Source organism: Amphiprion ocellaris, chromosome 8, assembly GCF_022539595.1.
Source record: "Amphiprion ocellaris isolate individual 3 ecotype Okinawa chromosome 8, ASM2253959v1, whole genome shotgun sequence".
NCBI lineage: Eukaryota > Metazoa > Chordata > Actinopteri > Pomacentridae > Amphiprion > Amphiprion ocellaris.
Window position 1 is genome coordinate 5,109,494 of NC_072773.1, and position 18,697 is coordinate 5,128,190.

An 18,697-nucleotide genomic window follows, 5' to 3' on the forward strand; every position below is an offset into this window, starting at 1 on the left:
ATAAAAACTGCTCTTATGTTTTAAAGCAGGGGTGTCAAACATGTGGCCCACGGGCCAAAACCGGCCCACCAGAGGGTCTGATCTGGCCTGTGGGATGACTTTGTAACAAGTAAAAATTACAGAGATATTACAGAGACATGAAACAAAACAAAAAAGAGACAAAAAATTAGACAAAAAAGTTACAAAGTGACAACAAAATGAAGAAATGACAAAAACGAGACAAAAAATGACACAAACGAGACCAAAAATGACAAAAGCGAGAAATAAAACTACAAAGAAAGACAAACACACAGACATAAAAACACAAAATGACACAAATGATACACAAAACAACGAACAAAGCAAAACACAAAATGACAAATAAGACAAAAAACACAAGCAAGACAAATATTAACTGCAAATTGTAAATTTGTAAAACTATAATTTTAAAATACTTTCTAGACCATGACAAGTTGTTTTGATCTTACAGTAAAATACTAGATTGCTCATTGTTCTGTTGCAATTTTGTGTTTTGTAATATTTTCTTGTTTTTTGTCTTTTTTTGTCTGACTTGTCACTTGTCTCATGTTTTTGTTTCCTCTTTGTCTCGCTTGCATTGTTAGTCTTATTTTTGTCATTTTGTGTTTCACTTTGTTTTGAGCATCGTTTTTGTCATTGTTTTTTTGACACGTGTTGTCTATTTTTTTGTTGATTTGTTTCTCGCTTGTCATTTTTTGTCTCGTTTGTGTAATTTTTTCTTGTTTTTGACATTTGCCTATTGTTTTGTCGCTATTTAACTTTTTTGTTACCTTCTTGAACTTATTCATAAAATGTGTTCGAGGCTTTAGTGTGAACATTGCAGAGTTTTACTGACTGAATCCATCATTCTCATGTAAATGAGAATTGCACTCCTAAACTCCCTCAACTCTGGTGTAGATTCTTTTTTTCCCCCTTACAAATGTATTTTATACAAGGATTTTTTTCGCTACATATTTAGGCCACGTGACTCGGTATCCATACATAATGTACACATGCATAACACACGCCTGTGCTCACCGCAAGGTAATTTTCTATTAAAGATTTCATCTGTCGGAAATCACATAATGAACGAGCAGCCTTGGAGGAGTACTGAGCTCTCTGAGTGCTTTTCTAGTTCCTAATGAAGCTGTAGCAACAGATGAGTGTTAAATACTTCATAATGAAACAAGGATTTGAAGCCTGTTTATTTTTGGAGACTTTGCAGGGAAATCTTTCAACTTTGTCACAAATTCAGACTAGCATCAAGTCAAATAATAACAGCAGAACAGCCAGACAAAGCAGTGTTCAAGTTCCCTGGTTAACATTAGCCACCAGAAGCTACCAGTCTTACCACATTAGATAAAACTGCAGCACTGGTAGACAAATCTAAATCTCAAAGATAGTAAAAAAATAAAACAATAAAAAGTTACAACACAATAAAAGTTGAAGTTACAACCATAAAAACACAACAAAATCATCAAACCAGACGTTCAGCCAGTGGAGGGAGGCCAACGCTGGTCTGAAGTGATCACACTTGGATTTTTCCTTGTTAGAAGACGAGCAGCTGAATGTTCTGGCGGCTGAAGGAACAACTGCTCTCCACCCACACACAAAGAAATTTAAACGAGTGGTAGGAAAGGCATCAGCGTGGCTACTGGTTAGGAATTCAACTTTTCATTCGCAAGAGGAAGAAAATTCAGGTCTGTTGAGTGACTTCATTGTCTATTTTCACTTGTTTCAGACCAGCGAGGATGTACAGCAGGACGTCGCAGCTCCGTCCTCAGCAGCTGACGCACGGCTGGCGTCTCAAAACCACCTCGTCACTGTCGGCCAGAGAGCTGCCAGCCGGAGCTCTGCAGCCGAAGACCAGCCAGCTCCAAGGCCTGTCGAGGAAGCAGCCGGCCAACACCAGCATCCTCCGAGCGGAGACCTGTGAACGTAATTAGATCCTTCATACATCACAAAAAAAGCTATAAAAATAAACAGTGCCGTCTCTCAGTGATTGTACAGAATCAGTTTTCCAGCACGTCAGTGTATAATCAAATAAATATACAAAGATTTCCTCAAAATATCTCTCTCTTATGCATGTTTGCCTCGTGTTGTCAGCTGTCACTAGAGTCCAGAATGTCTTACTGTTCTGCCAGCTGACCGGCGTAATGAGTTCCAGCATCACCGAAAAGAATAAAAGGTATTGTTCTCTTCACGAGGACACACAAGCAGGCGGTTAGCAGACATTTGTTAGTCGGTGGTTACTCAGACTTTGGGATGGCAGCAACGTTTGGCAGCATGAAGGGCCACATATACAACATTTAAAGGCAGCAAACAAAAATAACCACCTCAAGTGTCTTAACCCTCTGAACCCCACATTTTTACTCACTGTGGACATACTTTAACTGGAATATAAAGTCCTGCGCCTGTATGGAAACAGCACAAACATGACTACAATCAAAAAGAACTCAAAACAGCTTCTGTACTGTATGACACAGTTATAATGCCATAAATTATTAAAAAAAAACAAAAAAACAAACAGACTGAAACTGGTAATGTACATGTTTCAAAGTGCTCCCAGGTTTTATCTATACTGAAAAAAATGGTGACTCTACATACCGTAGATATTTTACTACTTACATGTTGAATTTGTTTCCAAACTCCTGTCTGGCCTGTGTAAACACTGCCTGCAGTTCAACTGATTTCAGCTGAAATGATCCAGAATTTTTGTCACATGACTGTTGGTTGCAGTCATATCACTAATAGCTTCCCATTTGGGCCAAGAAACACCAAATTTAAATTTTTTTACAGAATATTATTAGAGTAAATAGTTTATTTTTGGTGGATTTTTTTAAGTGAGACATGAGGAATATAATTATTTTTGATGAAATATTACAATTTTACGCATATATTTGGTTCCTAAACCATCATCATGTCACAGATGAGATGATTCTTTCCATATTTACAGTTTGTTGCTGATAAATGGTGTATTTTTTTTGCTATTTTTAAGAAAAAAAAGACAACCTGCTTTGTGTAAACCCAGCCTGCAGTTCAGTCAAAAAGTCCCTGAATTTTTGGTCGCACCTGAATCACTAATGGCTTCACGGTTAAGCCGACGAACGCAGAATTTTTCTTTTTTTTTAACAGAATCTTGTCAGTACAAATTATTTATTTTTGACCATCTTTTAAATGAGACATGTCAAATAAAGTGTTTTGATAAAATATCCCAAATATAAGTTTAGATTTGGTTAATTTTCCAAACAGAATGCCACAGGTAAGTTGTTTTACAGTCTCTGGCTCTGATAAATGGTGCAATTTTGGCATTTCTTTTAAAAAGACAACATGCCTTTCAAACCCACCAGCGGGTTTTTGGGGTTCAGAGGGTTAAACTGACAGGTTTTGGTTTATGGCTGACTTATTGCAAATCTCTGCATTGTGTCGAAGAGGTAACACATCATCACAGAGTTTAGTCAAACATTTTCTTCACAGCAGCATCACAGTCATCAAGCACTAGTTTGATTAAAGAAACAGTTCAATAAGGCACAAAAGTCACACTGTCTGTTTGCATACAAGGTCCAGCCAATCAATACTTAATTAATGATCTGGCAGGAAGAAAACTGAAGGCCTATTCCTGGCGTGGAGCTTCACTCTTCTTCGTTGTGATCCTGATTTTCTGAATGATGACCCAGTCTTTCTGTTCAGCCGTGACTAGTATCCTCAGACATGAGGAGGCAGAGCTGTACTTTTTGTCTACCCCCTCCATCTCAAACTTCCCGTTTTCGATCGCTCCCACTTTCTGGAACTCTTTACAGCTCTTGTCCTTATTTGCAGTGACGACGTCATGGCCGAGATCCACCTGAGCCGAATGCAGCAGGTCTTTCAATCCTGATCCCGTTTCTACAGATATCCCCGTCACCACTGTAGGGTCCTTGAACACTACTGTCAAGTGATTTCCTTTGTGTGGAGCGTATCCCCAGAAGTATCCCTCCCCGGCGTCCCAGGCCAGGTTGGGGTAGTTTTTCTGGTAGGGGGACATGTCGGAGTAAACTTCAGCTAAAGGATTGGTGTAGAAACTGTCCTCAAAGTCCTTGTCCTTTAGCTTGTTGTGAAGCCCTTTGAACGAGGAGAAAGTTCCCATGTGTTGGAACAGCGATGGTTTAAAGAGGATTGTCTCTTTTTGGGTCATCACCAGCTTGAAGTGAGTCAGTAACCAGTCGCAGGGCATCTCCTGGTAGAAGAGGAAGAGGAAACGGGCCAGGAGAGGAAGGTGGGCCGACTTGTAGAGCTTCCCGATGTAGCCGAGGGACGAGAATTCCAACGTGGCCCAGGTGGTCTTTTTCGTTTTCTGCTCCTCTATGCGGCTTTTCATGCTGCTGAAAAAGTTTTTTGCACAAGCGATGTCGTCCTCCAGCTGCAGGTAAAACTGCCCGAGCCCTGCGCAGTAGTGAATCAGGAAGGCGTAATCCAGGTTTTGCTTGGAGCGGAAGGTTACCCGTTCAGGAGCGTCGTTGTAATTCCTCTTTAGACCTGCGGGGGAAGCGGAGAGGCGTCTCAAACAAAACGCTCATGACATGGAACGAGCTGCAAACCAGAGCATCACACGTCCACTTTACCTGTGATGGGAGGGTAGAACTCCTGAGGAACATGGATGACCACGAGCTGGCCTTGTTCCAGCTCCAAGGCAAATGTGGTTTTGATCTCCGTCAGCGTAGCGACTCTCCAGCTGGTGTCGAAATCTGCCAGCAGCACGACCACCACCATGGAGTCTCGCTCTGTTGAAGACGACCTCGAGAAAAGAGACTGCAGGGTGGAGATGAGATAGCTGTCCTTCTTCCTTTGCACCGAGGATATCCCAATAGACAGATACCCTGAGACATGTCGAGACAGAAATGGAAAAGGTTCTGTTTCTTTATAGCTCATTTAAAACCAGTCTAAAGTGTATCACTGTTATGAGATATATCATAAAAATTCAAAACATTGCAATCAGTCATTTGTCTGGGAGGGCTGCACTTGAAATATCTGGCATCAAACGTAGTTCTGAAGAGGCTGAATGACTTATATTAAAGCCCTCACACATGATGTATTGTGCAATGAGTTGGATAGGCATTCTTACAAATGCTCTAAAACCCCCAAAACACACAGCTGCATGTTTTCTTTTAAAAAACAAATTTAAAGCCACCAAAATTACACCATTCATTAGAACTAGAAACTGTAAAAGCAGAAAAAAATCCTCAAATTTTCAACTTTCCAACGGTCCTTGAACTAATCGTGTGTCACATTCCATTCTGTGGGGAAAATTAACCAAATCTCAGCTTAAATTTGTGATGTTTGTGACCAGTTTTTGGGTTGAACTGCAGGCTGTGTTTGCAAATCCAGATAGGAGGATAAAGAAAGTGTGCAAGCGTGGGAAAAAATAGAAGGATTGACCACAAAATAAAACATTCCTGACAGATAAAACAAATGTAGCATGGCTCAAGACAATATTCAGAGGAGCAAGCTATCAGGAAGTGGATGGAAGATACATACAGCATGGTGAAATAGAGTTCATTTGAGGAGTAGTGCGAAAAATGGCTAGTTTCTAGGAGCTGCTTTTCATTGTATTATAAAGTCCTGCACCTCTATGGAAACAGCACAACCATGGTTAGAAGTAGAGAGAACTCAGAAATGTGTCCTCTGTAGTATGACACAGTTTTAATGCCATAAAACATTATTATTTATTTTACAAAAATTAAAAAAAAAAACTGGAATCAACATCCTTTCAGCATTTTTCCAAGTGCCCACAGGTGTTACAGATACTAAAAAAATAATGGTGACTCTCACTCTCTCTGCTCTGTGTAAACACTGCCTGCAGTTCAGCCCCGTTCAACCTGAATTTTTGTCACGTGACTTGTGTTGGTCACAGATGAGTCACTCATGGCTTCATAGTTGCTTGACATGCACAGAGTTTTTTTATTTTGTAAAGAATCTGGAATCCTTGAGCTTGAATTTAGTTAATTTTCAAAGGCTTAGGCCTGTCGGAAAATGGAAAATCCAAACATTTTCTCAGTTTGTACGGTTTCAAGCTCAGATGAATTGTGTAATTTTGTTGATCTCTTAACCCTCGTGTCGTCCTGCGGGTCAAATTGACCCATTTTAAAGTTTGAAAATGTGGGGAAAAAATTATATTTTCACAGTGAAACTTCTGATGTCCACATTGTAAACATTTTTGGGAAACCTTTGAACATTTTTTGGTGGAAAAAAAGAAATGTTAAAAATGTTAAAGAACATTCACAAAAAAATCAACAAAAATCCAGCAAACTTCGCTGGATTTTGGTTGATTTTATGAGAATGTTCTTAAGAGAATATTAGAAGTTTTACTGATATATATGTATGATATATATATTGAATTTCCCTTCAGGGATTAATAAAGTTATTGTATTGTATTGTATTTTTAGGATTTTTTGGAAGATTTTTACTCATTTTTTGAAAACATTTTCAAGAATTTTCTTGCCAAATTTGGGGGATTTTTTTAAAACAAAATTTTTAAGGAATTATTGGAATTTTCTTCCTGAAGGTTTTGCATATTTTCAGAAATTTGGGGAATTTTTTTTCAGAATTTTTGGATTGTTTTCAGGCAAGGAAACAATACTTTTTGGTGCCCGTAAATGAGGACAACAGGAGGATTAAAGACAACAAGCCCTTTAGGGTTAATTTTTGTGATGAAACCACTGAAATGTTCAGCTTCCTCAAAATGTAGCATGTAGCATTAGCGCAGTAGGCCATAACATCAGTAAACTGACAAGGCAATGCTAGTAGCAGCACCTGAAATTAGCTACTAATGGCAAATTTTTAAATAAATCATGGAGAGTAAAGTGATTTTAAGCTTAGGTTGGTTTAAGTTTCCTGACAAAATGTCACATCACAGATGGGCAGTTCAAGGACTGTTGGAAAATTACAAATCTGATGATTCTTTCTGTTTTTACAGTTTGTGCTTCTGAAAAATGGTGTAATTTATTCAAAAACATTCCTTTCAAACATGCTGGTGGGTTTTGGGTTTCAAAGGGTTAAGACCAAAAATATGTATAAGAAAAAAAAAGCAAGAAAGAAATTTAAATACACGTATTAAACGTGCAGTCAGGTCCACACATATTTGGACACTGACACAGTTTTCAGCATTTCAGCTCTGTACACCACCACAATGGATCTGATATGAAAGTGCAAACTTTCAGCTTGAATTCAAGGATTTTTACATCCAAATCAGGACTTACATCACATTTTAGATGTGCCCTCCACCTTTTTAAGGGACCAAAAGTAATTTTGACAATTGACTGCTCAGCTGTTCCATGGACCAGGTGTGTGTTATTTCTTCATGACTTCATTTACAGGGAGCAGATAAAATGTGTTCAAGATTATTATTATGAATTTAGGTATTAACTAGAACTCAGAGAGCGCAGTCCTCCACCAAAGCTGTTCATTCCTACATATGGCATTATTAGAAATGCAGCATTTGTTTATTAGTTATTGATGAGCAGATATCACGGCAACATAAAATGTGGTCATTTAATACAGATGTACTCACAAACTAAGTGACCTTGCGCTGAGCAAAGGTGTGTGTTATGCATGTGTACATTATGTACAGATACCGAATCACGTGACCTAAATATGTAGCGGGAGGTGGGAATTGATGGGACTCAGAAACACCCCCACAATTTAATTAATTGTTCCTTGTATCATTTCCGATGGATAAGTCCTGATAAGTCCTCAGTGGTGGATTTGTAGTAGGATCACAATCATGTGATCATCAGCAGGCAGCTGACGTAGTGTTCACTTGTTGTCATGGTTACAGTGATTCCATGCCGCTATCTTGCAATGATCCAGAAATCTTTAACAAATCCGTGGATCCAGACTATACGCTGCATCACTGCCAAAATCTAATCACTTGGTCCTTGTGTCATTTCTGACCTTCCCTGAAAATTTCATCCAAATCCGTCAGTCCGTTTTTGAGGAATGTTGTGAACAGACAACAAACAGACGAACGTACGCCGATCGTCACATAACTCCGCTGCGTCCCTTGGCGGAGCAATTATTATTTAAATAAGTATGCATATGAGAACTTTGGGGCCAACGAATGAGGTTAGAAGCACAGTGGTCTAACCCACAAAAAATTGAACTGAGTGCTATATAATTTCTGTAATATTTTATGGTCTTGATTTTAGTGACAAAGTGGTCTAACCCACAACCCAAATATAGCGTTACAGTGGTGCTTCAAATGATAGGCTATTCTTGAAAATAAATGCCATGCCACACTTTCCTTAAAAATATATACAAAACCACACTCAGAAGTGTTGTTATTGCTCCTGTAGATGGCTTTGTGATTCTAGATCTGTATATAAAATGCAGGACTCACTCACTCTGTTGAGTTGCCGGCGCTCCAGCTAGCAGCTGATAGGACACATTTAAAGGCAGGTACTGTCCCCGGTCGACCCAGGACTCCTTACTAACCAGCAGCTCTCCTTGCCAGCTCAGCTCATTTGGATGTGCTTCAGGTGACCTTGACAGGCCCTTTAAAACAAACACACACATTTATTGTTAGACGATACAATAATGTGAATATGAAACCAGATTTGTTATCGTCACACACTGTGGAGAGCAAGAAAACAAAGTGCAGCCTTTGAAGTTTTGCAGGTACAGTTAAAGTTGCTGCTGTTTCGTGCAGGTCGCAGCCTCACCTAGATTTGAACTGGGTGTGTGTTGCCTTTGCTCTAAGCCATGAAAATGAAGTGTCGCATTTTGTAAGTGTGACGTTAAACCTGTGTGTGTGTTTGCGTGTGTGTTGGGTTCGTTCTTACAGCCATGAGGAAGTTGGAGTGGCTGATGAAGTACAATCCCCCGACAAGGAGCAGCACTGCCAGAACGATGCTCTTCTTCTTTAAAAGCAGTCGCATTTCCTGTCACAGTCCCATGTACACAAACACACACAAACAAACACGATACTCCGTTCATTATGCTGCCACGTAACTCAGTCAGTGCAACTGTAAATAATTCAGCTAACAGTTAATGAATGTTTCAGGAGGCTCGGACGCAGCTTAGACGGGACGGTTTGTTGTGAAAATCATTGAATGAACAATTTTCTGCTGCTTAAAGTTCAGTTTAGACACGTTCAGACCCACAGTGTAGACCAGGGTGTCAAACTCATCTTAGTTCAGAGCCACATGTAGTCCAATTTGATCTCAAGTGACCAGTAAAATCAGAGCATAATAACCGATAAAAGAAAACACAATTACAGATTTTTTTCCTGTGTTTTGCACAGGAAAAAAAATGTGCATTCTGAAAATGTTCACATTTAATTAAGTGTCTTTAGAAGATACGGTAAGAAAGCTTTTAAACACACGAGATAAATAAGTTAAGAAAATAAAATAAGAACAAAGAAAACCACTCAGAGAGCGCAGTACTCCACTAAGGCTGCTCAGTCGTTGTATCATTTCCGATGGATGAAATCTTTAATAAAAAATGACCTTAGACTGAGCACAGGCATGTGTTCTGCATGTGTACGTTATGTACGGATACCGAATCACGTGACCTAAATATGTAGCGGGCAGCAGGAATTGATGGGACTCAGAAACACCCCCACAATTTAATCAATTGTTCCTTGGATCATTTCAGACGGATAAGTCCTGATAAGTCCACAGTGATGGATTTGTAGTAGGATCACAATCATGTGATCGTCAGCAGGCAGCTGACGTAGTGTTCACTTGTTGTCATGGTTACAGTGACGCCATGCCACGATCTCGCAATGATACAGAAATCTTTAACAAATCCGTGGATCCAGACTATAAGCCGCATCACTGCTAAAATCTAATCAGTTGGTCCTTGTGTCATTTCTGACCTTCCCTGAAAATTTCATCCAAATCTGTTAGTCTGTTTTTGAGTAATGATGCTAACAGACAGACAAACATACGCCAATCGTCACATAACTCCGACCTAGCACTTTGTGATTTTGTCCCAGTGAAAGGTGCTATATAAATAAATTTTACTTCACTTACTTTAATCACAATCTGTAAAATAAATAACCATGTGCAACCATGAAGCCGATAGTGGCTCAGCTGTGATGCAAAATTTCAGGTAATTTTCCACTGAACTGAGCTGAGCTGCAGGCTGAACAAACAGGAGACAATTTGAAAATGTAAATAGTTAAATATTTATTCTAGGTAGAGTCAACATTATTTTCCCAGGACTGGCAACAATTGTGGACACTTGGAAGAATGTTGTATGTGTTCATTGTATTTTTCTTTTTTTGTATAATAAATAATAAATAATTCAACTTTTGGTTGTGTTGGTTGGTTGTTAATTTTGCTGTTTCCATGTAGTTGCAGAGCTTATTACTGCAGTGAAAAGTGAGCCCACAGTGAATAAAAATGCATCAGAAACCGCCTAGGGATTATTCAGGCAGTGTGAGGGTTAAACAAGAAGTGTTTACTGAAAGGTTCTTCTCATTAAGAGTCATGCAGGTAAAAAAAAGTAATGAAATCAGCAGAGTAATACAGGAATATGCAGAAATATGTACTTCAAATTTGTTAATGTATTGGTTACCATTAGTTCCTGGTTATTTCTTTGAGGCTGTAACAACAAATGACACATGAACACTCACTGCAGAGAGACCAGAACCTCCTAAGATCATAAATAAGGAAGAAAAGTACAATGTAAGATGGCAAACATCCCTATAATAGATGAGCTCATAGGTTAAAATCATGAACTTATAAAGGATATATATAACTGTCCAGATACACATTCTTAAATTTCAAATCTGGATAAAACTGCTTTAACTGATCAAATCAGAAATATTACACAGATATAAAAAAGATCCTGTGGCACTGAGTTGGATAATAGATCCAAACTGTAACAAATCCCCAAAATTAACAGCATTTATCAGAGCAGGAAACTGTAAAAACAGGAACATTTATGAGATTTCATTTTCATTAAACTAATCATGTGTGACGTGAAGTTCTGTCAAGAAAATTAACCAAATCTAAATGTGAATTTGTGACATTTCATCAAAATCACTTAAAAATTGGCCAAAAATAAAGTGTTTCTCCTGACATGATTATGTAAAATAAATAAGATTCTGCGCTCTTTGGCTTAAGCCTGAAGACATTCATGATTCAGATGCGGAGAAAAGAAACATGACAAAAATTCAGGGATTTTTCACTGAACTGCAGGCTGGGTTTACACAAAGCAGATTGTCTTTTAAAAAAAAAAAAAAAAGCCCAAAATACACCATTTATCAGCAACAAACTGCAAAAATGCAAAGAATAATCCTATTTATTTTCAGCTTTCTGACAGTCCCTGAACTACTCATCTGTGGCATGCTGTTTGTTTAGGAACCAAATTTGAGATTAAAATTGCAATATTTAATTAAAATCACTATATTCCTTATGGCTCACTTAAAAAAATCACTAAAAATAAAGCATTTGATCTAATAAGTTTCTGAAAAAACATAAAAATTTGGTGTTTCTCAGCACGAATAAGAAGATATTAATGATTTCACTGCGACCAACAGTCACGTGAACAAAATTCAGGGATTTTTTTTAGCTTACTTAGGTTGAACTGCAGACAGTGTTCACACAAATCAGGCAGCAATATGGGAACAAACTCAAAATGTAAGTAGTGAAATACTATTGCATGTAGAATTGTCATTTTTTGAGTATTGATAACACGTGGGACCATTAACTGTACATGTTGATTCAGGTTTTTTTTTTTTTAATTTTTGGAAAATAAATAATGAAAGAAATCCATTTTTTCTCTTTTTATGATTTATGCTTTATAACTTTGCTATACTGCATGTAATGTATGTTTGAGTACCTTTTGACATTAGCTATGGTTATTCTGTTTCCATAGAGATGCTGGACTTAATATTGCAGTGAAAAATGAGCATAAAGTGAATAAAAAAGTGAGAAAAAATAAGAAAAACTCATGAAATATTACCCTACATAATAATTTGTATTATGTAAACAATTTAATAAGATTCTATGAAAAAAAAATGAACAAGTTGATTCCATTTTTTCTTTTTTTTTGTTTTACAATTTTTGCTAAACTATGAAAGAAATTGCATGTTTGCTGTTTAAAAATATATTATTTAGGCATTATAACTGTGCTAAACTGCACAGGAGATACGTTTGAGTTCTTTGTGACACTAGTTGTGGTTGTTTCTGTTTCAACAGAGGTGCTGGACTTTAGATTTTAGGGGGAAAATGAGCCAGACTGCTTGGATTTCATAGGGGTAATTAATCGACTATTATCTTACAACTCCCATTAAATTATGATTACAATTACGACACTTGTGATATATTTAGATGAAGTATTTCTATCTTTATATCATTATTTATCTCATATACTACCTGCAGCTCATTATATTTAACATACTACATATACATCATTTATACATCATATACAGTGCCGTGAAAAAGTATTTGCCCCCTTCTTGAATTCTTATTTTTTAAAATATTTCCCCACTTAAATGTTTAAGACCATCAAACAAATGTAAATATTAGACAAAGATAACCAAAGTAAACACAAAATGCAGTTTTTAAATGATGATTTAATGTTTTAAGGGAACAAAGCTATCAAAACCTACCTGGCCCTGTGTGAAAAAGTAATTGCCCCCCTTGTTAAATCATGAATTAACTGTGGCTAATCACATTCTTTGGAAAGTGAGTTCAATTTCACAGACCACACCTAAGCCTGATGACCTCCAGACCTGTTCAATCAATTAATTACTTCAATAGAACGTGTCTGACGAAACGAAGTTGGCCGAAGATTTGAAAAGGTTGCGACAAAAAGTCGTGATCCAAAGAAATTCAAGAACAGATGAGAAATAAAGTAACTGACATCTATTAGTTTGGAAAGGGTTGCAAAGCCATTCTGAAAGCTTTAGTACTCCAGAGAACCAGGGTGAGAGCCATTATCCACTAATGGAGAAAACATGGAACAGTGGTGAACCTTCCTACCAACATTACCCCAAGAGCACAACGACGACAGTAAGGAAGAGACTGGACAAAAATGGATCCATGGCAGAGTTCCAAGGCAAAAACCACTGCTGACCAAAAACAACAAAGACTCGTCTTACTTTTGCAAACAAACATCTGAATGATCCCCAAGACTTTTGGCAGAATATTCTATGGACTGACGAGACGAAAGTTGAACTTTTTGGAAGGTGTTTGTCCCCATACATCTGCATTTCAGAAGAAGAACATCATAGCAACAGTCAAACATGGTGGTGGTTGTGTGATGGTTTGAGGACCTGGACGACTTGCTGTGATTGATGGAACCATGAATTCTGCTCTACCAGAAAATCCTGAAGGAGAATGTTCCACCATCAGTTAGTGACCTCAAGCTGAAGCGCACTTGGGTTCTGCAGCAGGACAACGACCCAAAGCACAGCAGCAAGTCGACTTCTGAATGGTTTAAAAAAACTAAATGAAGGTTTTGGAGTGGCCGAGTCAAAGTCTGGGCTTGAACCCGATTGAAATGCTGGTATGACCTTAAAAAGGCTGTTCAGGCTCAACCCTCCAGTGTCGTTGAATTAAAACAATTCTGCTAAAATACCTCCACAGAGACATGAAAGACTGATTGCTAGTTCTAGAAAACACTTGGTTTCAGCTGTTGCTGCTGAGGGTGGTCCAACCAGTTATTAGGGTTAGGAGGCAATTACTTTTTTCCACAGGTTCAGGTAGCTTTGACCAGCTTTTTTCCCTTTAAAACATTAAATCATCATTTAAAAACTGCATTTTGTGTTTACTTTGGTTATCTTTGTCTAATATTTACATTTGATTGATCTTAAACGTTTAAGTGGGGAAACATTTAAAAAAAGAATTTGAGAAGGGGGCAAATACTTTTTCATGTCACTGTATCTTATACTGCTCACACTGTATATATTTTAGGATATTCGTACTACTTTTAAAGCTGTTCCACTTGAATATTTCACATTGCACTGCATTTCTACTACTTTTTGTTGTCCTCAGTGCAAGTGGCGACAAATTTGATCCCAGAATAACTGTCAACATGTAGTGGTTGTTTCTGCTGGACCTGATTTCATGTCGCCTGGGGAAAAATGCAGTAGAAGTACATGTTTTATTCATTTATTTATTTATTTCGGTGCTGAGCAGACTACAGGTAGAGTGTGAAGCTTCAACACCGAGGCCCTTTTGTTTTGTCAAGTAGAATATCGAGTCTCCATCTCGGGAGCCTAATTATAGCTCCGAGCTGCTCATCTATAATTAGTTTGTCCTCTGACTTCTGGAAAATCAACAATAAAATCACACAACCGGCAGTTTACAGCCAGAACAGGTGTGTTTGAGGTGTTTTTAAAATAACAGTTCTGAGAGAAAAGCAGCCGTTCCACGCACACACAGCGACCGTTAAACTTATTATTATTACCGGACCGTTGGCTCACCGGGGAACCGTCCGCCTGCAGCCCGACTCAGACGTCGCTTCAGCCGCAAACCGAACTCAGACTTCACCGTTAGAACCGGCACCGATCGGCAGAATTAAAACTTCCCTAAACGCACCGATAAAAGGCAGCCGTGTACCGAGAAACAGCCGGTAAACTGCCGTTATTTCGCCGAAAGCGTCCACTCACCTCCTCCGGCCGGTTTCACCTCAGCTCCGCGGCCCGACCCACACCGACACCCGGCGGCTGCTGCTGCGGCTCTTAAAGGCGGCGGAGAACCGGAGGAAGAGCTCGACCCTCCGGAGCTGAGGCCACACCTGACCGGGGAGTGTCACCGGTTCACAACAGATTGATTTTATTTTGAAAAACTGTTCTTTCCTCCAGTAATTTATATTTTCAGACACCGCATTTTGATGTGTTTATAATAATTGTTTTTTTGAATTTTATTTTATTATTATTCTTTTTAGCAATATCTGCCACAAGAATACAGTTCGGGATCAATATGTGTGCATATATGAATATAAGCTATGCGTTTGAGTTCTTAGTTTAACTGAAAGAATGTAAATGTTCTTAACAAAGATGTGCTTAAAGTAGGAAAATGAAAGCGCTCAACATGCCATTGTTTTTGCTGTTATTTATATATGTAATAAATAAGATATGATATAGCAATATAATATAAACTATACACTAGCAGTCACAAGTTTCAGAACGCCCCAGTTTTCCAATGAATAGCCTGAAATGGTACAAAGCTAACTGGTGAACTGCCAGAGGTTTAAAACAAAAGGTAAGGTTACCCAAAACTGAAAAATAATGTACATTTCAGAATTACACAAACAGTCCTTTTTCAGGGAACAAGGAATGGGTGAACAACTGAAAGCTGTTCTGCAGCAATGCAGGCTGATCAAGCCTAGAAAGTTGGTGCTACTACATCCTACAGGTGTCCCAACTTTTCTTGATTACTTACAACCCCCTCTGTCTGCATAAAGCAGTGGTGGAACACACCATAGCACCAAACCCTCCAGAACGTTATTTGAACAGTACTGTACTACAGAAAGTAGTGTGTTGCTATAAAAATGGAGAAGAAAAGGCAATTAACAATAGAAGAGAGACAGACCATCATAACACTTAAACATGTAGGTCTTTCTTTCAGAGAAATAGCAAAGAAAATCAAGGTGTCAGTGACAGTTTTCTTCACCATCATAAGACACTCAGAAACTGGAGGAAACTCTGACAGGAAGAGGTCTGGAAGACCCAAAGCCACAACAGAATCAGAAGACAAGTTTCTGAGAGTCAACAGCTTCAAGCACAGCTTAATAGTGGTTGTTGTAGGAAGTCTCAGTTTCAACTGTAAGGAGAAGACTTGGAGTTGCAGGTAGGAGAGGTGGAGTTGCAGCAAGAAAGCTGTTGCTAAGATGTGTGAATAAGAAAAAGAGGTTTGCCTGGGCATGAAATACCACCAATGGACTACTAACGACTGGAAGAAGGTATTATGGACTGATGGATCAAATCTTTGGTTCATCATGCAGGATTTTTGTACGTTGTCCAGTAGGAGAAAGGATGGTTCCTCAGTGTGGAACATCAACTGTACAACATGGAGGAGGAAGTGTGACGATCTGGAACTGTTCTGCTGGATCCAGGGTCAGTGACTTGTACAGAGTGAGAGGAACCCTGAACCTAAACCACTACCACAGCATTCTGCAGCACCATGCAGAACCCTCTGGTATGTTCCTAGCTGGTCAGGGGTTCATCCTACAGCAAAATACATAATCTCTGAAAAACCATTTACATGGTTTTCCAAAGACTATCTGCCATTTTCAATATACATATTTATAAAATAGTATTTTTACTCTGCCGCGTTCCTTGGCAGAGTTATGTGACGATCGGTGTACGTTTGTCTGCCTGACTGTTAGCAACATTACTCAAAATTGGACAAACGGATTTGGATGAAATTTTCAGGGAAGGTCAGAAATGACACAAGGACCAAGTGATTAGATTTTGGCAGTGATGCAGCTTATAGTCTGGATCCATGGATTTGTTGAGGATTTCCATATCATTGTGAGATAGCAGCACTGTCACTGTAACTATGACAACGATCACATGATTGCGATCCTACTACAAATCCACCGCTGCTGACTTATCGGGACTTGTTCATTGGAATCACACGACTGAGCAGCCTTGGCCGAGTACTGCGCTCTCTGAGTGCTTTTCTTGTTTACTATTTAACAAAACAAGGAAATGGTTAATTTTTACAGATTTTCCTTGTTTTGTTAAATTACAGAAAGTAAAAATTAAAGATTAATCATAAAAAACAGGTCAAAACAATGTAAAATAACGTCAAATATATAGAATATATCCCCTTTGTGCCCTATAAGTTCTGTCCTTCTCCACAGTGTAAGCTGATCTTTCTTTTTCTTTTCAAAACTCAAGCATTACTTTTTAGAAACCATATTGTATTCCTGTTAATGTTTGATTGGGCGTGTTGCAGTTTAAATAAAACCACGTATACATCGATTCTCAGCATCAGTCACATGTAAACCATGAATTGGCCTTAATATGTCTTTATTTGTTCAACTATTGTTCAATCCTGCGAAAAATGATAAAACCGACATTTGACTCTGCCCAAATTCAACATTTAAACCAGGCTGCAGCCAGAATACTTGTGATAACCACCGAACAAAGCAACTTAGAGATCAAACCGTGGGCATAATAGAACATATTGTTTCAAAATATATACACTACCAGTCAAAAGTTTGGACACACCTTCTCATTCAGTGGCTTTTAGTTCATCATTTTATACATTGTAGATTAATGCTGAAGACATCAGAAAAGAATACATATGGAATTATGTTGTAAACAAGAAAGTGTTAATCTTCAGTATTAATGTAGAAAATAATACAAATAAATAAAAAACGTTGAATAAGAAGGTGTGTCCAAACTTTTGACTGGTAGTGTGTATAAAATTGTACTAAAATAGTAACCACAACTTAATCTGCTGTGAGAGCTTTTGAATAAATAAATTTTGTGAGTTGTTGGAGAAACTTCTCCAACTTTGTGGAAGGCTTTTATCTGACAAATTCTTTGACAAATTCTGAAATATTTGCCCTTTTTACATCCGGCAGATTCCTTAAACCACAGATTCGGCTCTGTACAGTTTTTCCTGGGGATCCGTGCAAGAATACTGCTGTTGTAGGGGTGCCATTAGGTCTTTTTTTTTTTTTTTTTTTTTAAATAAAAACATTTTGTACTTAAGCTGCATAATGACTGACTGGACGATTGCTGCAGCACCTGAGCCAATCAAATCCATCAGCTGACATGTACATAAAAGTTTGGGGTCGCTTAGAAATGTCCTTATATTTGAAAGAAAAGCAGTTTTTTCAATGAAGATAACATTAATCAGAAATACAGTCTAGACATCATTAATGTAGTAAATGACTATTCTAGCTGGAAACAGCTGATTTTTAATGGAATATCTCTATAGGGGTACAGAGGAACATTTCCAGCAACCATCACTCCTGTGTTCTAATGCTACATTGTGTTAGCTAATGGTGTTGAAAGGCTCATTGATGATTAGAAAACCCTTGTGCAGTTATGCTAGCACATGAATTAAAGTGGGAGTTTTCATGGAAAACATGAAATTGTCTGGGTGACCCCAAACTTTTGAATGCTAGTGTAGGTCAACCTTAACTTATTTTGAGCAACTTTAACTAATAATATCAACTCTAGCTAATATAGAACAATTCTGGCTAACACAAAGCAACTTTAATTCATGTATACCACCATTCAAAAGTTTGGGGTCACCTAGAAATGTCCTTATTTTTGAAGGAAAAGCTTTTTTTTCAATGAAGATAATATTAAATGAATCAGAAATCCAGTGTAGACATTGTTAATGTGGTAAATGACTATTCTAGCCAGAAACAGCTGATTTTTAAAGGAATATCAACAAACATGAAATTGCCTGGGTGACCCTAAACTTTTGAACGGTAGTGTAGGTCCCAACATGATCTGTACACATTACTGCAACCAAACCAGCCGGTTAATGTAAGCTAATATTGCATTTTGTATAATTAGTATTGGCATACCAATAAAAAAAAAGCAAGCATCAAAGAGAAGCTCTGATTATAATTACCTGTATTAGCGGAGTAGCCAATAAAAATAACGGAACGAGCCCAACGGAGAGGATTCAAGGCTGTGTGGAACAAACAGTACTGCCACAATCTTGCGTTTGTTTGAGCTCACTGAATGGGCGTGAACGAGGAGAAAGGTTTGCATGGAGGTTGTAAAAAGCAG

The 18,697-nt window shown here is 38.2% G+C and overlaps 2 protein-coding genes across 3 annotated transcripts in view; one reads left to right on the forward strand and one right to left on the reverse strand.

The window, feature by feature from the left end:
* cfap126 (cilia and flagella associated protein 126) overlaps positions 1-1,995 on the forward strand; it is a 13,825-nt gene extending 11,830 nt beyond the window's left edge. Inside the window, exon 5 of the mRNA XM_023290487.3 lies at positions 1,739-1,995. Within this exon, the coding sequence (XP_023146255.1) occupies positions 1,739-1,933 (195 nt within the window). The 3' untranslated portion in view covers positions 1,934-1,995. The remainder of the gene's footprint in view (positions 1-1,738) is intronic.
* Positions 1,179-18,644, reverse strand: zgc:101663 (alpha-1,3-mannosyl-glycoprotein 4-beta-N-acetylglucosaminyltransferase C). 2 transcript variants are annotated; one of them, XM_023290485.3, is made up of 5 exons: positions 18,537-18,644; positions 8,814-8,912; positions 8,376-8,526; positions 4,599-4,853; positions 1,179-4,512 (listed from the first exon to the last, which is right to left on the reverse strand). In XM_023290485.3, the coding sequence occupies exons 2-5, from the start codon at positions 8,907-8,909 to the stop codon at positions 3,611-3,613; spliced, it is 1,404 nt and encodes a 467-aa protein (XP_023146253.1). In that variant the 5' UTR covers positions 8,910-8,912; positions 18,537-18,644; the 3' UTR covers positions 1,179-3,610. The 2 variants fall into 2 exon arrangements, with proteins under 2 accessions (XP_023146253.1, XP_023146252.1); XM_023290484.3 differs by lacking the exon at positions 18,537-18,644 and adding an exon at positions 14,600-14,753.
* Positions 18,645-18,697: the final 53 nt, after the last annotated feature.